Source organism: Lynx rufus, unplaced genomic scaffold (assembly GCF_022079265.1).
Source record: "Lynx rufus isolate CCGP_SWC_20201006 ecotype Redwood Valley unplaced genomic scaffold, mLynRuf1.p SCAF_1, whole genome shotgun sequence".
NCBI lineage: Eukaryota > Metazoa > Chordata > Mammalia > Carnivora > Felidae > Lynx > Lynx rufus.
Window position 1 is genome coordinate 212,388,887 of NW_025814823.1, and position 20,268 is coordinate 212,409,154.

General features: G+C 41.9%; 1 protein-coding gene across 2 annotated transcripts in view; it reads left to right on the forward strand.

Annotated features, from left to right (window-relative positions):
* ADAMTS12 (ADAM metallopeptidase with thrombospondin type 1 motif 12) overlaps positions 1-20,268 on the forward strand; it is a 325,780-nt gene that overhangs the window by 6,397 nt on the left and 299,115 nt on the right. For both annotated transcript variants that reach the window (XM_047074156.1, XM_047074167.1), the window contains exon 2: positions 1,137-1,498. In XM_047074156.1, coding sequence (XP_046930112.1) covers positions 1,137-1,498 — 362 coding nt within the window. The remainder of the gene's footprint in view (positions 1-1,136; positions 1,499-20,268) is intronic.

The window sequence follows — 20,268 nt, forward strand, 5'->3', positions numbered from 1 at the left end:
ATGAGACCATTCTGGGAGCTACAGGAAGTAAGGCCTTGGGTGAGGGTGCAAAGGAGGGAGAAAGAACTTCAACCAGGGACTTTAAGTGAAAGAAGAGGGGGAACTGGAGTTGAGACTTAAAACATACATGGGAATGCACAGAGTATTGGTAGAAAGTGCAAAAGACACTGTAGCTGGGGCGGTAATACGAACAAAGCAACGCAAGCTTGAAAGTGCAAGAAATCCATCTAGGAGGTGGCAAGTGGCATTTGTTTCTCTCTCTCTTCCTCCCTTGCTCCTTTTCTTTTCTTTTCTTTCTTTTTTTTCCCTCTAAAGCAGAAGATTAGTTATTTTACGAAGTGGCTACTGGTTTGCTGGAAGTAGCCTGTAATCCCGAGTGATGATTAGCCCCTGCTAGAGAGACTCCTTGTTATTCTCAAACATCAGAATGAAGAGGAGGGGGCGGGGACTTTAAACACAAACTAGTCAAAAGGCCTATGTCCCTGTGTGTGGCAGAGACGAGTGTTTCCGTCTAGCATTTTTTAAAGTGGCAGGGTTCATCTTACCCTTTTATTTTGTGTGTTTTGTAAAAATAAAAATAAACATCCAAGTTTCTTTAAGCAGCCTTTGCTACGTGGCAGAACACTTAGGCTGCAACGGGTGTGAAGTTTGTCAGAGTGTGTATGGTGGGTTAGCTGTTTTTTCATTTTCCCTCTAACCTGAGTTAATGGGAAGTTCCTGAGGCGTTTAAGCTCTTTGTAATAAACAGCCAAGCTCTGTGATTTGTACTAATGAACTCAAGCCTCGAAATATGAAATATTCCTTATACTGACCTTGCCCCTTTCCTAACAGTACTCAGGCATTAATTCTCATTTTAATCTGTCTCCCGCAAAGCATCTGCCGTCCAGAGCTGTGCCTTTGTGTTGGTGCAGACTGCCACGTGTCGTCAAGGAGGGGTCCCGAGTCAATTTGAGTTGTTCAGGGAATTTACTGTTGACAGTACATGCGTGGTAGACACAATCTGTAAACTTCAAGTCAGCAGTGGTACTTTGCAATCCGCGAGCTGAGGTCTAAGTTCCAAATAGCAGAGCATTCACCTTGCCACAGACTCATCAGGGAATTCCCTCGGTTTTATTTTTTGTGTCCTTTTCTTTCAGCGCATTTTGTCAAGGCCCTGCCAGAATATCACGTGGTGGCTCCTGTCCGCGTAGATGCCAGTGGGCATTTTCTATCACATGGCCTGCGCCATCCCATCACCAGCGACAGGAGGAAGAGAGATTTGGATGGCCCAGAGGATCGGGTGTACTATAGAATTTCCCACGAGGAGAAGGACCTGTTCTTCAACTTGTCAGTCAATCAGGGATTTCTTTCCAAAAGCTATATCGTGGAGAGGAGATACGGAAATCTTTCCCGTGTTAAGATGGTGGCTTCCTCGGCACCCCCCTGCCATCTCAGGGGCACAGTTCTGCAACAGGGCATCAGAATCGGGGTTGCAGCACTCAGTGCCTGCCAGGGACTGGTGAGTGCCCGGGTCTATCACCTACCTCCCTTCTCTGTCCCCAGGCCCCTATAGTCTCGTCCTGCATGTCCAGCACCAGTGGGTTCACAGACACATTCAGCACATGCACATTGAACACTTGTGATGAGCGTGGTCCAGGCTGCCAAATGGGCTGGGGAGAAATGCAGAAAATCACATAAAAAGTGGATCGATCTGGGAGGTATGGAGAGTCAAGGCACTGAGGGTTCAGAGCAGGGAGGGTTCAACCTTCAACCGGGAACAGCATGGGAGGAGGGGAGGATTGGAGGTGGGTCTTCAGTCTCTGTGGCGGCTCGGAGGGTATTGTGACTGACTGGCTGGCCGGCCCTTTGGAGTTAGGAAAACCTGAATTTGGACTGAGAGGCTTACCAGTGGTGAGTAGCTGCTATGGCATAATGGCTGACTATGTGTACTTCGTAATCAGATTCGGTGTGGAAAGTTAGGCAGTCCGTTTATCCCTTTGTGCCTTTGTTTGCTCGTTTGTAAAGTGGAGATAATGACAGTACCCAACTCATAGAAAAAGGGTTGGCAAAGTATGGCCCACAGACCAAATCTGGCTGCCTCTTGTTTTTTATAAATAAAGTTTTATGGGAACACAGGTAAGCTCATGTGTTTATAGTGTGTATGGCTGCTTTCAAACTACAACAGCAGAGCTCAGTAGTTGGGATGAGGACTGTATGGCCCACGAGGCCCAAAAATTGCTGTCTGACTTTTACAGGAAAAATTTACTGGCCCCTATAGTACAATATTGTGAGAATGAAATGAATATATATATATATAAAACTTAGAAGAACGCTTGGTAAATAATACAGTCAATGGATGTTGGCTGTCATTATCATTTTTTTTTTTTTATGTTTCCAACATGCCAGGTACTGGAATGTGTCGTTTATGAGGTGGTTTATGTACATTGTCCTCTTCTGCCCCCCCCATCTTTGTTATTTTTCTAGATGATGAAGCTTGGAGAAGTTGAATAACTTTATTGGGCAGTTATTTTGAGCCTGAGTCCTTCTACCCCTTACCAGGCACCCCCCAATCCCCTCATCTCCCCTAGTTTTGGGGAACCACTAATCTACTTTCTGTCTCTGTTGCCTGCGTATTTAAAATCCTTGGTTTAATAAGCTTTTCAGGAGATTCTGATGCTCAGTAAAGTTTAAGAAGCACTGGCCCTGATCAAACATTAGGATCAACCCAGGAGCTTTTAAAAAGTACCCGTTCCCCACCCCTCTTCCCAGATGTTCTGATTTACCTGGTCTGAGGGTGAAGCACAGACATCAGTATTTTTTTAAAGCTCCCAAGAAAATTCTAATGTGTGGTAAATGTTGACAGCCAATGAATTAGTGTGAGCAGGTATTAATTAGCAACATTAGTCAATATTACTCTAAAGTGGCAGCTCTTCCCAAGTAATTCTAACATGCAGCCAGGGCTGAGAACCGCTGCTCTCAATTGCCCCCTCTTTTCCTCTTGTGCTTTCTAAGGGAGATTGCACACTGGTTAGCATTATGTCAGGCTTGGAAACAGAATGCTGGGAGCTTTTCAATTTCAAATGGCCCCAGGGAGCAGAGCAAAGTACCATATGGGCATTTTCAGATTCAGATTCCAGATTCATTCTAAGTACAGGAGCACAAAGAAGCAAATATTAACTAATGGACTAATGTGGTAGCCAGGATGATGGAAACTGTAGATTCAAATCACTAAATGATTTTGTCAGAAGAACCAATCTACTGGGATTAGTTTTGAGCCTTTCACACAGAATTGAACAGTTAATGATAGTTATAAAATAAGCCGTAAAATCCAAATGAGTTTTTTTCCTTTCTGTGAACATACGAACTGGCTGGCTTCAAGTTCATTTGCTCGTGTGCCATCATCGTCAGTGCTTCTCATCAAAAGGATAGTGGTTGGCCTTGTGTCTGGTTTCCCCTGATCACTTGTCTGGGATCTGACCTCTGGGATATTTATTTTCCTTTTCACCAAAACAGGACCCCACACTCAAATTCACAGGATGGCAGGCTTAGGATGTATATTGGCTTTTAAGCCCCTCACCATTCCTAAGGACAGAGGTGGCATTTGGGAAAGCTTTCTGAGGAAGAAAACGCTGTCATGTAGAACAAGACATGAGCTTTTCCTTCCTCTGGCTCAGGGCTGGCATATTCTTTGCTTTAGATATAGCCATCGTAATGCTGGAGGCTGTGTTCTCTTAGAGTTGCCTAAAATTTAAGGTCAATTTAGTGTCCCTTGGAGCAGGCTCAGATGGTTGCGGACTGAAGACTGAAGAAAGGTCACTCATGACAGGGTGTGGGATGGCCTCCCTCCATTTAATACCTTCCACACACCTCTGGTCCCCATCCTCTTGGGAGCTGCTCTCAGACAGTCAGCCCATGTCCTGCCCAGCAGCCCCTCCTTGGTCATCTTTAACATTCTCACCACCCTCTCTCTCCTCTGAAGTCTTTATGACCTTAAAGTTACAGAATTTTTTTTTTTGAACAGTTTAGTTGATTTGTTCCATTCTAAGTTTTTTGATGGAGAGACTGTGTTGTTTAATCAATTAGACTTAGAATTGATCCTCAGTGGGAGTCATTACCTGTGAGAATTCCAGTGGGGTGGTTTTGGATTTGCTATTGCCAGGGACCCTATCGGATTTGCTCCAGGCTACTTTGTTGTTAGTATTTCAGCTGAGATTTTCTGCAAAATGTTATCCTGCACATTTGTGTATGATATGGGACTGGGGTTCAGATTCTTCATGGGTACCCCACCTCCACCGAGGGCTCAGTCTAGGCTCCCAGATACCTGAGTCAGTAAATATTTGTAATGTTTTTATTTTAATAAATATTTTAAATTTTTGTTCACAGTCAGGGACAGTATTTCTCAGCTCAGGCTTTATTAAAGTGAATATGGTTTTTGGCTCTATCCTAAACCCTAACCTCAATTCCCACCCCTACTGGAGAATTAGATCCTGACCCGAATCCAAATAGCTCTCTTTCTTAGGGGCCACTCAGCTTCAACTCCCCCTCAACTCTCTTTCCTTTTCCCTTTTGGCACCTTGAGATTTCCTTTCTTGATCTGAGCTCAACGATGGATTACAATTTTCAAAGAGGTATTCTTAGTTTTTTTTTTTTTTTAGTTAAACTTTTTATTTTGAGATTGTTGTGGATTCATATGCAGGTGTAAGAACGAATACTGAGAGATCCCATGTACCCTTGACTCAGTCCCTCCCAATGGTAGCATCTTACAGAATTACTGCACAGTATCATAGGCAGCAGTTTGACATTGATATAGTCAAGATGCCCAACATTTCTATCACAAACAGTTACTCATGTTGTCCTTTTACAGCCGTACCCATTTCCTTCCTGCCTCTCTCCCCTCCTTATGTGTACATTTTGTATTTAAGTCATAATCCATTCTGAGTAAATTTTTGTATAAGATGTGAGACTTAGGTAGAGGTTCATTCTCTCTCTTCTTTTCTTGTGGCCTATGAGTGTCTAACTGCTCCAGCACCATTTGTTTTAAAAAGGCTAACTTCCCTCCTTTGAATTGTTTCTACGTTTGTGAAATTCATTTGGAGATATTTTTGTGAGTCTGAGTTTTGTGTTCTATTCCATCAGTAGAATCTTTATTGCTATAGCTGTATAAGTAGTCTGGAAATCTAGTAGACTGATTCCTAACATTTTATTTTTTCCCAAAATTGTGTTTGTAATTCTAGTTTCTTTGCCTTTCCATATAAATTTTAGAATAGTCTGACCACAAAAATGTGCTGAGATTTTGGTAGGAATTATATAAACTTATATATAAACTCGTAGAATTGACATTTGTTACAGTTAGTCCAGTCGATGAACAGGATAAGTTTCTTCCACTTCTTCCCATGAGACCTATCCAGGTTGACTGGTTGGAGTAAAAGGTCCATGATGCTTGGTTTTCTCTCCTTCCCAAGGTGAGAATTCTATAGCTCCTTAGAAGGAATTCTAAATCTCACTCTGATGGCATTTCTCACCAGGAAATCTCCCAGACATTGTCCTCGAATGTATCACCCATTAGTTGGGCTGTCCTTATGGACCAGCGGGCTTATCCCACCTATAGGGTAGTTAGCGTGAATAGAGAATGAGGCTGTTAAACGAACTGTAATAATTGCTTTGTATTTTTTTAATTTACTTTTCTGGGTCAGAGAATTTATTTGGGGAAAAATTAGTGAAACTGTTTTTGCAAATCTGTTCCCTTTGTTTGTTTACTCATATTTATTCTTGAAGTATTCTGGTTTGGAGAGTTTTTTGATTCTAAATCAGATAGAATGATAGTTTCTTCTGTGCTGAGCCTCACTGTCTCCCCCACTGCTGAAAGATGGTGCCTGGCGGGATGACCACATTTTATTCACGGGTGAGATTCTGCTTATTGATTCAGAGCACGTTTGGAGAAGAGTCTTCTGTGCTGTGACCTAAGTTTCTATGCCTCATTAGTATGATCTATGATTTCTTTTCAGTTTGAAGAATTCTAGTGTCTAAACACTGTTTATAGGTTTTTAAGTGTCCAACCTGTCTCAAAAGTTGTAGCAAGAACCTTCATTTCAGTGACTGCCTTAACCCCCTTGCAAACTATTCCTACACAAAAACATGGATAATTATGTTAGTCAGCCCTGCCTATTTCATGCTGTTGTAGATAACAGCTCTAAGTACTTTTGAAAAGTATCCAGTTCTCTTGTTGGCTTAGTAAGAGTAACTGAATCTCTTCACCTACCTTGTTGGGGCAACTCATTAAAACTGCTCTAGTCAGGTCATCAGTGAACTTTGTGTTGCCAGTGGGTGCCTCTCTGTTTTCACTGTACTTATGTTTCAGCACCGTTTGACACAATTTCTATTTTTATGTATTTTTTTCTCTTGGCGTAAGTGGTACCGCATTATTATGGTTTTACTCCTACCTACCACCCTGAGAGTTCTGTCTCAACATCCTTTGCTTCTTTCCATATCTTTAACTACTAGAGTGTCCCAGGGCTTTGTCTGTAGCTCCCTCCTCTCTAATTTCATCCTCTATTAGGTGATCCTGACCAGTCCCAAATGCTGTCTACTCCTCTGTCAGTTTATCTGACCATCTGTCCTTCTGTTCATTCATTATCTATCATTATCATCTATCTAATCATCTATTTGTATAATTATCTATTGTATCTATCTATCTATCTATCTATCTATCTATCTATCTATCTATCTATCTCATCTAGCTCTATCTCTGTACATGTATGTGAATAACTACTAAATTTATGTATCTAACTCTGATATTTCCTTGCAACTCCAACTGTATTTGCCATTTCCACATGTATGCCAAATAGGAATCTCAAATATGACATGTTCATAGCAATACTCTTGATTCCCTCCTCCTGCCATTTTCCCCATTGTTGTATGTGTCAACTTTATTTGTTCAGTTGTTCAGCCAAAACCCATGGACTCATCCTATGGTTGACTCATCTCTTTCTCTCCTACTCTGTATTTATTCTTATCAGCAAATCCTGTCAGCTCTTCTTTCAAACTATGTGCAGAATCTACCCCTCTTATCACTTCCACATTGTCAACAGGGGTAGTTTTGTCCTATAGGGGACATTTGGCAATGTCTGGAGATATTTTTGGCTGTCACAATTGGGGAAGGGATGACTACTTCGGGCTTCTGGTAAGTAAAGACCAGTGATGTTGGAAACTTTCTACAAACCACAGAATGACCCTCCCCGACAAAGGATTGTATGATACAAAATGTCAATAGTTTCGAGGTTGAGAAACTCTGCCCCAGTTCTAGTCACCACTGAATTGACCTCCCAAGTGGTTCCTCCACTTCCTCTCAATTCTCTGCAAGCCATTTCTCACGTAGTGGCCAGATTGGACTTCTAAACACATTTCTAGAGCAGTGCACTCTACTGCTTAAAATCTCTACTTATTTCCCATCGTAGCAGAATAAAATCCGAATGTCTTGTCTTACCTTCCAATATCCCTCTGGCCTGGTCACTGTCTACCTCCCTGGCCTCCTGCCCCATCACCTTGCCCTCCAGCCACACTGACCTTTCTGTCTTTCAAATGTACCAAGCACACTCTGGCCTCATCGCCTTTGCATTCATGTTCCCTCTGCCTAGAACACTCTTCCCTCAGATTTCTACCTAGCTGCTCCTTCTCGTCGTTTAGATCCCAGCTGATGATCTTCCCTGACCACTGAATCTAAAGTAGAAACCTCCAGTGTTCTACCACATTGCCCATTTTATTTTTAAAAAGAACCTATGATACCTGATGTTTTCTTTTATTTTTTGCTTAACTTTTCTTTTCCTCACCCTGTCTTGTTCACACATGTTTAGCTATGTTAGATAGTAAACCTTCAGTGAATACTGGCTGAATGGATGGATGTGTTTGTTTCAGCATTTAGCCTTTTACTGCCCCAAGTTTTTGTAGACCTCCCCCAGGCTGTGGCTTCACAATGAGATTATATTTCCTCAATTACCCAAACAATGACTTGAACACCACCTATTGACTTCTATGGTACAGTCTGCTTAAATGGTCCCTAAATCACTTCTAGTGGGTTCCCAGGGCACTGGCTCATTGTGGCAGTGTGATGTTGCTCTGCTCTATGGCCCTCTTGGGTTCATCACCCTAAAAGCATTGTGACTGCCACTATCATGTTGACTTTGGGAAGAGGACACTGTTATCAACTTTGCTATTCTCTTCTGAGCCTGGGTCGGGCCTTTTCTTAGTTCCGTAAAGCACATCAGATTCCAAACTGTAATTATCAGTAAGACTTTTTGGAAAGTTTGCATATAAAGGGAAGGAAGGTATGGTACAAATAACAACTTAAAACTTCTCTTCACCTTGGCTGTGCTGAGTGTAGGCTGAGTTTCAAAAGGGTCTCTAACCAAGCACTTGGCCTTTTGATACGTAGCAAAGATCACCCCACCAGCAATCTCCTTGCAAAAGGGTGCACTGAAACAGAATTCTTTACTGAGTCCTGGGCCCAATCATGAAGCCTCTGAGAAAGGAGGAAAATTTCCCCACCCCAGGCTGAGTCTCATCTTTGTTTCTCGTGCTTCTTCTCAGGTGTTTCCTGCAAGGAATAGCTACTTGCTTCATGGGCAACCCCAATCTAAAGCAGCTGGGCCCCACAGGGTAGTTTGTACCTAGTAAACCCCACAAAAGTGCCCTATCAAGGGGAGGGTGGAGGCCTGAAATCCAGATCAGGATCTGCCAACTGAACCAAATCCCAGTTTCAAGATGAAAAGAGGGTTTGTTATAAACCCTTTGCCCAAAGTGGAGCATCTTTTTGTAATTTGTCTACCTAGATGGGTGCCGTTTAAAATTCATCTGTCTGAAAGGGACACCTTTTAAAATTTCATCTGTCTCTCTTGCACACCTTCTTGCAATTTGCATACATGTGTGCTACTGCAATAGTCACGGAGCCCCTTCCCCACAGGATTTGGCCTGGCTCTGTGGCTCCCGGATGACAGTCACATGGGGACACAGTCATCCATCACCAGCATGTTTCCCAAAGCCTAAGGTACTCGGTTTCTTGCAACAGGTTGGAGAGGTGGGGAGTTTATGTGCATTAATAACAGATCCTTTTCCATTGAGGTATCGCAAGTCTCGGCCAGTGCTTTTTCCCAATCTCTCCTTCAGTTCAAGGTGAAGAACAGTCTGTGTCTAATTCCTGAAACTATTGGGCTCTTTGTTTCTGATCTGCAGTGAACAACTGCTTGAGCTGCAAGACAAGGGAGGAGGCCTTTTCAAGAAGAGAGAGTTAACATAAATGCTCAGATCTTATCAGGCTGTCTAGAGAAAAACAATTTCTCCCATACAAATGCACAAATTATAGTGAAACGCTTCTGTTGAAACATATGCCCAATAGCAATTCTGAAGGCATCCTTCTGTTTCCTTGTTTAGCTATCTTTACACTGAGGTGAAGTGAATTTTAATTTTTGTCATCCAAACAAACAGAAGGTATGCTCCAAAAAGACATTGAATCTTAGGATGTAGGACAGTAGGAAGCTTTGGAATTGTCTTCCAGCTTCTACTAGAAAGATGCCAGTTTTTGCTGGGATAGGCTGTTACATCATTTTAACTTTGTAAACGTTGTTAGATTCTAATTTCCCCAAATCCTAGAATTAAGTGTTCTCGTGTTTTGCTGTGTGAATGCTGTAAATGAGATCAGTGGCATTTAAAACTCTATGCTCTATGATGGTGCCTCCATTGAGAGAGGGGTGCACTTCACTCCACATTACTCCCTCAAAGGCAGTTCAGTTCTTGGCCTAGATGGAAAGTTCTGCCAGTTCCTTTCCCACACAAGCAAATAACATAACCATCTCTGCCCTCTTGTTTTTGAACTCCGGCTGCAGCCCAGGGTGATGTAGCTGACGAATGAAATCCACTGGCAGAACTCTGTGGGAAATCTCCCAGAGTGGCTTCTGGCCTTGCTTTCTGATCTGGAACTTTGTGGCTCCTTTGCCGAAAACAGTCGTTTGAGTTGTGGGATGCCTGTGTGTCAGGTTTTGGTGCTCCTCGCCAGGAGGGAGGGAAAGTAATGCTCTGTGTATCCCCTAACTCTGCTCCCAGGCTGAGGAATTCCTTGTGACCCCTGACGTTTGGGGTTGCCTGGTCAGACCCATGATTACTCAGAAGTGAGACTTTGGAACTGGCTGGCGGGAGATTTGTCCCTATCGGTGCTTTGTGTTACAGGCTTATAAACATGAGCGTTATTTTCTCCCCTCCTCTTTTTGCATCTTTCCACTTCCTTTTCAATTTGGCAGGTTCATCTTGTGAGTTCCCAGCATGATGGATTGGAAATGAGAGAGAGAACTGAAGAACGTATACTTCAAGAAGCAGCATTGTTTTCTTTCTTTGCTGGATCTTGAATTAGGGACCTTTTCTGTGGGCCAGGTATAGGTCAGGAGAAGGAGTGACCCTCATCTTATGGGAGATAAGAGGCCAGAGCTCTGTTTGTTATTGGATTAATTACTTGACTTATGGGTCCACACAAATACAGATACAGATGTCACTCCCTTCTCCTGTATATCTTTTCTCTGAAGTCTTTATTTTGAGCCTCATTTCTGTTTTCATTACAGACATTGAAGATTGGGTGTCCGGAGTTTCCCACTTGATGTTCATAGATTAATATTTCTCTTCTTTTTTGATCGCGTACGAGTCACAGGTCCAGGAAGCTTAAATATTAGCTTTCAGAAAGCTCTAGTTCCTTTCAAAAACATCTCCATTGACTAACAGATATTAATAAGATCTTTGAAAAATGAGAAAATAGGAGGCCTGGGTTTTAGGTTTTGTAACTGAAAAACGTTTTACTTGCTTGTTGGAGATGGTTTTTCAGTGTGACATAACTAATTTATTTTTGGCCGGATGGTCTGTGTTAGAGAGCCATAGCAGGTCTGTGGAGACTTGGCATGTTTTTCATACAGAGCAGTCCCACTGGATTTGGGAGTCAGAGGAGCTGGGCTCAAGTCCTAGTTCAATACTAACTAACGATGTGATGTTAGTTGAGATCCTTTGCCTTTTTGGGTCTGTTAGTTGAGTGGATTGGGTCCTTGCTACTAAATGTGTGGCCCATGGACCGTCAGAATGTGCATCACCCGGGAACTTGTTAGTAATGCAGATTCTCAGAGCCTACACCTGACTTGCTGAATCAGACCTACATTTTAATAAGAGCCCCAGGTAATTTGTATGTGCATTAAAAGTTGACAGGCATTGACTCACCAAACCCAGAGATACTAGTTCTGTTTGAGTTCAGCCTTTTACATATTGCATCCTTCCTGCAAATTGTTGGCCCAAATATCTAGTGAAGCTTAGAAACAGTAGCGGGGGGGGGGGGATGCTGTTGTTCTAATCAATGTTGATGGATAGAAGGGTGGAAGAGGAATCTTAGAAAATGCAATTCAAAAAAAGACCGAAAAGATACATGAGACCTGGGAGCCAAATGAGGCAGGTGATGGTGGCCAGATATACTCTCCATCATCCTTTGCTGCTCTTCTGACTTCCACAGCATTTAGCTCTATTAGAACCCTTGTCCTTGACATGAACAGCTCTTACCAGGACAGCTTCCAGTCGTTCTCAGGTTATTTGATCTCATCTCTGGTGAGTATGCTAAGCAGTAATCTTTTGTTTTGGTGTCTTCATCTAAGCTGTTGAGAAGAGGCTTTCTGGGCCCCCCAAAGGCTAGGAGGGACAATAACAACCAATACATTTAGACTTTCATTTCCACTCCCAAGGGGATGGAGCCTGGTTGATGCTAAGTTTGGGTTAAGAACGAGGAAACCTTAATGTTTATAAATATTCCCTTAAGAGACTGTGAGTGTGGAGTTTTCCAGGATGTTCAGGAAAGTCTAGGAATAAAAGGGCAATGGCAAAGCAAAGATGGGGCTTTCCTCTCAGCCCTGGGAGGACACTATCCATGCAGAGAGGACCACTTATGTCAGTGCACCCCACAGTCAACAGGGACAGGAGCCCCGGCCTCCACTCCTGGTCCAGACCACTTACTTCCATTAAGTTCTATATCTTTGACTAAATACACTGGGGTTTTAGAGAAGCTGTGCATATGCTTCTCTTTCTACTCCCCACAAACCATCTGGTAACACCACAGTTGTCCTGTTCCCCTTCTTCAGTGATTACACTTGGTTTTTTGCTTTTAAGACTTTTCAAAATAGTCAAACACGGAAAATCTTCGTCTAAACACACACGTTACAAAAATATGATCTTCTGAGATTTCCCAATAGTGTATGTTGTTGTATTTGTTTATTTCCCTCCTTGAGACATTTGAAGTATTCATTGAAAGAAAAAGACTTTCAGGGGCACCTGATCGGTTCGGTTGGTTAAGCCTCTGTCTCTTGGTTTCAGCTCAGGTCATGGCCTCACAGTTCATGAGTTCGAGGCTCGAGTGGGGCTGTATGCTAGCAGCTCAGAGCCTGCTTGGGATTCTCTGTCTCCTCTCTCTCTGCCCCTCCCCCATTTGCTTGTGCTTGCTCTCTTTCTCAAAATAAATGAACGAAAAAAAAGAAGTGACTTTCATACCCCAGCGTGTCCTATACCAGACCCACTGTCTCTAATTCAGTCTCATTCCCACTTACACATTCCTTCAGGGCTCCTCAGCGAAACTGCCTGGGAGGCAATAAGCTATTCTGAGAAACAGATTTGTCGGAGTTGTACAGTGTGCCATACTGAACGGTCCCATTTGGTGTCATTGATTCCCCTCGTCACCAGTCCACCCTCCCCTCACCACCGCCACCCTGTTTGCGGACAGATTTTTCTCTGGAAATTTTTTCCTCACTTGGTTTCTGCTTTGGCCCTAGAGAATGAGTCACACAGTTTAAAAATGCACAGCTTCCACAGTCTCTGACTGGGTCATCAGATATCGCATCTTTCTTCCAAGCAGCCCCCCCTTCTTCCTGCAAGTCTTGTTTTCTGTTGTTTTGTTTTGTTCTTTTTTAAGTTGCAGCTGCATTTTTCTCTTTCTAATCCCCCAACATTCTCAGCTTATCTCTGATGACTGATTCCCCCCTCTGTGGCGGTGGATTTTCTGGGCTTTCTCTTTGGCTGTCCTTTCTTTTTCTTGCTTTTGCTGCATTTTGGTTACTTTTACTATTTTTTTGTTTTTTAGCATATGTGCAGCAGAAACACAAAAAGTTCAGTTGTTAGCTAAAATGAGGCTTATATAATGTACAAGTTATTTAACTTACAAAGCAGATATATTTAACTTATTTAATTTTATATTTTATATATTTTAGAATACATATTTAAAAAAAATTTTAATGTTTATTTTTGAGAGAGAGAGAGAGACAGAGCATGAGCGGGGAAAGGCACAGAGAGAGGGAGACACAGAATCTGAAGCAGCTCCAGGCTCTGAGCTGTCAGCACAGAGCCCGAAGTGGGGCTTGAACTCACGAACCATGTGATCATGTCCTGAACTGAAGCTGGAGGCTTAACCAACTGAGCCACCCAGGCGCCCCTATAATCCATATTTTATATTATGTTACATATTACTTTTCAGTTAACTTATATAATTTACATAAGTTAAAGCTCTCATATATAATACATAGTATATATATTAATTTAATTAAAGTACATGAAATTCTATCTCATATATAGCATATATTAAATTATATGTCTTATCTTGGGTCACCTGGCTGGCTCAGTCAGAAGAACATGCAATTCTTGGTATTGGGGTCATGAGTTTGAACCCCATGTTGGGTTTGAACCCCATGTTGGGTATATTTATTTATTTACAAATAAATAAATAAATAAACTTTAAAAAATATATGTCTTATCTCCTTTCCAATCTCTGTGCAGCTTGATAGAGAAAGAATAGTGGGAATAGGCTGCTCACAGCAGAACTTCCAGATAAGAGAGAGTTTACTGCAGGGGCAGGAGCAGTGTGTGTGTGTGTGTGTGTGTGTGTGTGTCCGCCCGCGTTAGGAGTGGGGGAGGGGGTTAGCTAATACAGAATAAGTCCACAGAAAGGGGTTTTTATATGAAGCTATGTTGCAGAAGAAATGGCTGAAATCACAGTTATAATTATAGTTAAAGGTGTCAAAACATCCTTGACCCTCATTCATTTGAAATTGCATCGGAGCAGACAGCACATCTGAGTTTGGGTGACGGATGGGAGGCAAGCATCCAGTCTCCCTTCAGTGAGTATTCTTTTCTCTCTGGAAGGTTGTGAAGGCAGTAATGACCATGGCAAATGACCAGGAAAGGATTTGAGATCCACTGATAAATGCTTTACATCCTTTCTCTGGAAAGGATTTGTTCTTTTACTAGTTAATGCTATTTACATTAAACTGTTTTAATAGAGAGATACAAGTTTGATAAGGAGGCTTTTCTTCCTTTTTACTCTAATCTCTAGGCCAGTCCCCTGAGATTTAGGCTTTTATTAATCAAAAGTGCTGGGCCTGGAGTTGAGAGACCTGTGCTTTATGTCTGACTGCCCCTGGCTCGAAGGAGCCCCAAGTTCCTTCACACCTGTGGTCCCAGCTTCCTCACCTGTGAAATGAAGGGTGAGCAGTTTCTACTGTCTCATCAAACTCAGGCACTCTGACACTGTGACTGATCTGTGGCCAAGGCACGTGCCGTCATATGGCAATGTGTGCAAAGATGGGATGATGATGATGATGATGATGAGTCATGGCTAGGTAAAAACCTCTCTTTTGAAAATTGAATCTGAAAAATGAAAAATCAAAAGTGTGACAGTGAGAAAGACTGTTCTAGCCCAAGTTGTGCAGGCGGTGGGTACTGAGGTATTCTGGCAGAAGGAGAATGCTGATGTCAGAGCCTTTCTTGTGATAATCTTCCCTGGAAATTTCCCGGGGTCATCTTGATGAGAGGCATGTAGTGTTTACAGCCTGGTGGGCTCTTGAATTAGATAGACTTTGGTCATAAGCTCTGTAACTTTGGGCAGATTTTCTCTTAGATTGTAAATAGCGACTTACCTTATAATACTGTTTTTATTGGTTGGCTGTGAGGACTAAATAAAATATTGAGTGTGTAACACTTTTTTGCACAGAGTATATGTTCAAGAAACTATGTATATGTAGCTCTTATTATTGTTATTATTAATTAATTAATTATTATTGCTACATAATTATTATTAATGTTACTACTGCAATTGCAGAATAACTAGAGGGTTCAGTCCTCCAGAAAATATCTCCTCCAATGTTCAAGTAAATAGTTTTATATATTCACATTTATCTGCAGTGCCCGAGAATTAACATATACTTTATTATTCACCATTTAGTGTTTTGGATGAAATAAGTTAACATTTCAATTATTTCTTTTTTCTTAATCACATTTTTCTACTAAGGTAGAAAAATTCTTGGCCATTTAAAGTTTTCACTCTTTCTCTCCCCATGTTCACCTTTTATTACTGATCCAGGGGAAGAAAAAATAATCTAGAGCACAAATCACCATAGGAGAGGACTCCAGATTTCCCCCTCCATTTATAATGTTTTTTAAAGCAGGTAATCCATTTACATGCTGCAACATTTTAAAGATGCAACTTATGTCTGTCTCTAGACTCCCAACTCACCTTTTCAGAAAACTCCTCTGCCTAGGCTTCAACGGTATTATTATGGATATTTTTGTATGTGGTGACATATACATAGCAAAAACTAACCATTTTAAAGTGTGAAGTTCAGTGGCATTAAGTACATTGACATTCTTGTGCAACCATTATCACCAGAACTTTTCCAGCTTCCCAAATTCTGTCCCAATTAAACAGTAAGTCCCCATTCGCTTCTTGCCCTCAGCTCCTGGCAACCCCCATTTCACTCTATGTCTTATTAAATGTGACTACTCTACGTACCTCGTATAAGTGGAATCGTGTGGTACTTGTTCTTTTGTGACTGGCTTATTTCAATTAGCATAATATCTTCAGGGTTCAACCATGTTATACCATGTGTCAGAATTTTCTTTTTTTTCCCCCTCGGGGTTATTGAGATATAATTGGTATACAAAAAAAAAATCCTGCACATAATTAATGTGTACAGTTTGGTGAGTTTGGAGATATGTATATACTCATGTTACCATTACGACAATCCAGGTCATAAACATATCTGTCACCTCCAAAAGTTTCCTTGTGCCCATTTTTCTTTCTTCCTTTTCCTTTTCTTTTCTTCTTTCTTTCTTCCCTTTTCTTTCTTTCTTTCTTTCTTTCTTTCTTTCTTTCTTTCTTTCTTGTGGTAAGAACATTTGACATGAGACTTATCCTCTTCAATTTTTAACTATATGACACCTTACTGTTAACTACAGGCACTATGTGCACATCAGATCTCTGGAACTTACTCCTCTTGTATCACTGTAACTTTACACCCATTGAACAGTTGCCCGTATCTTTCTCCCCCATCCTCTGATAACCACCACTCTATGGTCCACTTCTACCCCCTGGACTATTCTAGATGCCTCTTAGAAGAGGAACCGTGCAGCATTTGTTCTTGTGTGACTGAATTGTTTCACTGAACATAATGTCTTCCAGCCCCATCCATGTTGTCATAAATAGGAGAATTTCCTTCTTTTTTAAGGTTGAATAATGTTCCCTGGCATGTGTATACCACATTTTCTTTATCCATTCATCTATTGATGAACATTGGATTATTTCCATGTTTTGGCTTTTGTGACTAATGTTGCAATGAACATGGGAGTGCAGGTATCTCTTTGAGATCCTAATTTCAATTCTCTTGAATGTATACCCAGAAGTGGGATTGCTGAATGATATGGTAGTTCTATTCTTAATTTTTTTAAGGAAACTCCATATTGTTTTCCAAAGCAGCTGCACTATTTTAAATTCCTTCTAACAGTGTATAAGGGTTCCAAATTCTCCACATCCTCCCCAACAATTGTTAGCTTTTAATTTTTTAAATAATAGCTTCCTAACAGGTATGAAGTGATATCTCAGTGTCGTTTCGATTTGCGTTTCCTGATGACTAGTGATGTTGAATATCTTTTCATTTACCTGTTGGCCATTTGTATTTGTCCTTTCTGAGACTGAATTAAATGTAGATTGTTATTAATCTAGTTAATGGATTATTACTAAAAATTTTTTTAATGCTTATTTATTTTTGAGAGAGAGAGAGAGAGAGAGACAGAGACAGACAGAGCGTGAGTTGGGGAGGGGCAGAGAGAGGGGGAGACACAGAATCTGAAGCAGGTTCCAGGCTCCAAGCTGTTAGCACAGAGCCTGATGCGGAGCTCTAACCCAACTAACCAAGAGATCATGACCTGAGCCAAAGTCAGATGCTCAACCGACTGAGCCACCCAGGTGCCCTTAGATAATAGATTATTATATATAACAATATAGGTTATTATTCAATGTTAAATAGGACAGAAATTTTTAGTGTAGACTTTAAAAATTTCGGTGTCTGTGTGGAGAACAGAAGTTGGGAATGTAAATTAGAATTCCCAGACCAGAGCTGTACCCTGGTGGCATAGTAGGACTAAGCTCTGAGCGCGGAGCCAGAAGATCTGCATTCTAAGCCCTCCTGTGACTCTAGCTTGCTTCAGGGAGTTAGTGTTGACACTTAAGCACAATAAATGACTCCTTGTCTGCTCCCCATAGGTCCTCTGTGCATTTTGTTAATGTCCACCTTGGTAATATTCCACAGCAAGTGCTTACGTGGAGAAGTGCAAATAACCAGCATCTGATTGCTATCATTAATAAGCATCTGCAATATAAGAGTGCTGTCATTGTGCCTCACTGCTGGTATTAGATGATAGATAGTTTGTTGCTATTAGGTGTTGCTATTCCAGACCCTAAATCAAAACACAAATTACATCTATAGTTATTAGTCTATCTGTATAGAAAATTACGAATTTACACCAATACATTCAATTCCAGTCCAACACCACGGATTCATTCTGGTTTTCTGTCTTTTCAAGTTTGTAAAAATATCTTCTCTGACAATGACAAAACTGGTTCCCATTATTCTTAGCATATTTTCTCATCTGATCACTCCCCTTGTTTGTAACCAATACCCCATTGCTATCGTTGCTACAACCATCTTTCTTGTCTGGATGCCCTTCTCACGTCAGTTGGGCTTCTGTGTTCCGTGCTGGTTTCCCCCAGTTGCCTCATGTGGCTGCTGTCCTTATCCTGCTTAGATTCTGCCCCTCATGCCAGGCTATGGGGCTTTTATTCTCTAGCGAGGGTGGTGCCCTGTGGGGTTGTCAGAGCCCAGAAACTAGCACTGAAAAACCCAGCACTGCATCACTTCCCCTTTTTGCCTTTGCCTTGTTTTCGTTCTGGGCTCTGGTATCCTGCATCACACTTTCTCCCTATGCAGATATCCCTTTCCTCTACTCAGGCACTGATGCTCTGCTCTGTTCCACCTAAATGCTCCCTGAACCCCGACATCACTACTCCAATCTCATACAGATGCCTACTGCACTCTGACCTACTTAAGGGCTTTCGAACTGAACTGTTCAAGATGGGAAGAATAGGGAGAGGGAAGGTCATTTTGCTTATAATTTGACAATGTTTGTCTGCGTGATCACCCAGTGCCCTTCCAATTCAGATATTCTGTGATTCCATGCTGCGTTGGTGACAGATCCTCAGCTCTACCTTGGTAATTGTTCCGTGCCCACCAGGTTTGGCTCTGCCTTTGGTTGCTGTCCTTGCCTTTGCTTCCTGCCTTTGTGTTCACACCTGCTACCCTAGTTCTTGATGTAATGCCCACTTTACTGGTTTCCTGGAGTCTTCTGTCCTTGGATGTGTTATCTGCAGGGCCTCTGCACTAACTGTTAGCTGGGCTTTGCTGCAGAGACTGCCCCAGTGGTTGGCACCATGCCTGCTTCCTATTTCCCTGTGTTTTTCCAGCAGCCCATGGAGTTTTATCAATAGTTCTTTATGGAACATTGTGGATATTATGTAAACTTTATGCTAGTTTCGGTGTGAAAAGGTCTGTTTAAGAGTTGCAGTGTGGACAACTCCTGTTTTAAATTTCTTTTGCTCTAAAAAGCTTTTATGAGACTGTGACTTATACTTTTGTTAAGCCTCCCTTTGTATAGGTGCGACTCTGTAAGTTTACTTACAGTGAAGTCATCCCCAAAGCACATGCTATTTTACCATTGAGTCAGCTGTATAATTTTTTTTAACGTTTATTTATTTTTGAGACAGAGAGAGACAGAGCATGAACGGGGGAGGGTCAGAGAGAGGGAGACACAGAATCTGAAACAGGCTCCAGGCTCTAAGCTGTCAGCACAGAGCCCGACGCGGGGCTCGAACTCACGAACTGTGAGATCATGACCTGAGCCGAAGTTGGACACCCAACCGACTGAGCCACCCAGGCGCCCCGAGTCAGCTGTATAATTTGAAATGTATCTCTAAGTAAAGCATCTTTTAAATTCATGTGAGCATTGGAAAGACAGAATGGGAATCAGTAAAAGGAACACAGGCATGATTGACAAGCACCAGGAGAACACATTTCACTTCTGCACATAGGATTACCAAATATTTTTTTCTCTCTTGTTAAGTCACAGGTGAACATTTCCAATTACCTCTTGGACTTCTATACATAGATATCCCAACAAAGTAAAATCATAATCATTGTATTCTGGGGATTGAGAAGACATTGATGAGACGTAGTTAAGCAGAGTCTTATCTGATGCATGGGTGTTGTTAACACCGTTTATTCAGGTATACAGGTGCTCAAGATCATGGAGTCAGAAAGGGGAGGGTAGAAGAGAAACATGAAGATGTGTCAGGGTCTGCAATGTCACGGCAAGCACAAAGAACAGTGGTGTGGGGTGGGCAGAAACCACAGTGTACTATGCTGAAAAGTACGGAGATAGAAAAAAGTTCCAAATGTAGTCAATTCTTTTTGAAGAAAAGCAAAATTACATGTCAGTGAATAAGTAAAAACACTATAGTACATAAGTATGAGCTGACTTTTCTTTTTGGAAGTTGGGGGAGAGATGAGAGGAGCCATGGGGAAGCAGAGGTTCACCCTACAGAGAAAGGATAGTTGTTCAAACAAGGGTCAGGAGGAAGTAAGTAAGAGTGTCCCAGTCCCAGGGCACAGTGAGAAGACTTTGCCTTGCATAGGACTTTTTTTAAGGTGTGACTTTGATAAATATTTTTCAAGGGTGTCTGTACTTTTGTACATTTTTTCGCGGAGAGAAAGCAAGGCCATAGGGTTCAGTGTGAGCCCCGGGCTGTCTGGTGCAGATGTGGAGTACTGGATGTGGATCAGGGGTCTTGGTGTGTATCTGGGGCCTCGGGCATGAACCCCAGAGTGCACTCCGTGAGTCTGGGGGTGTTCG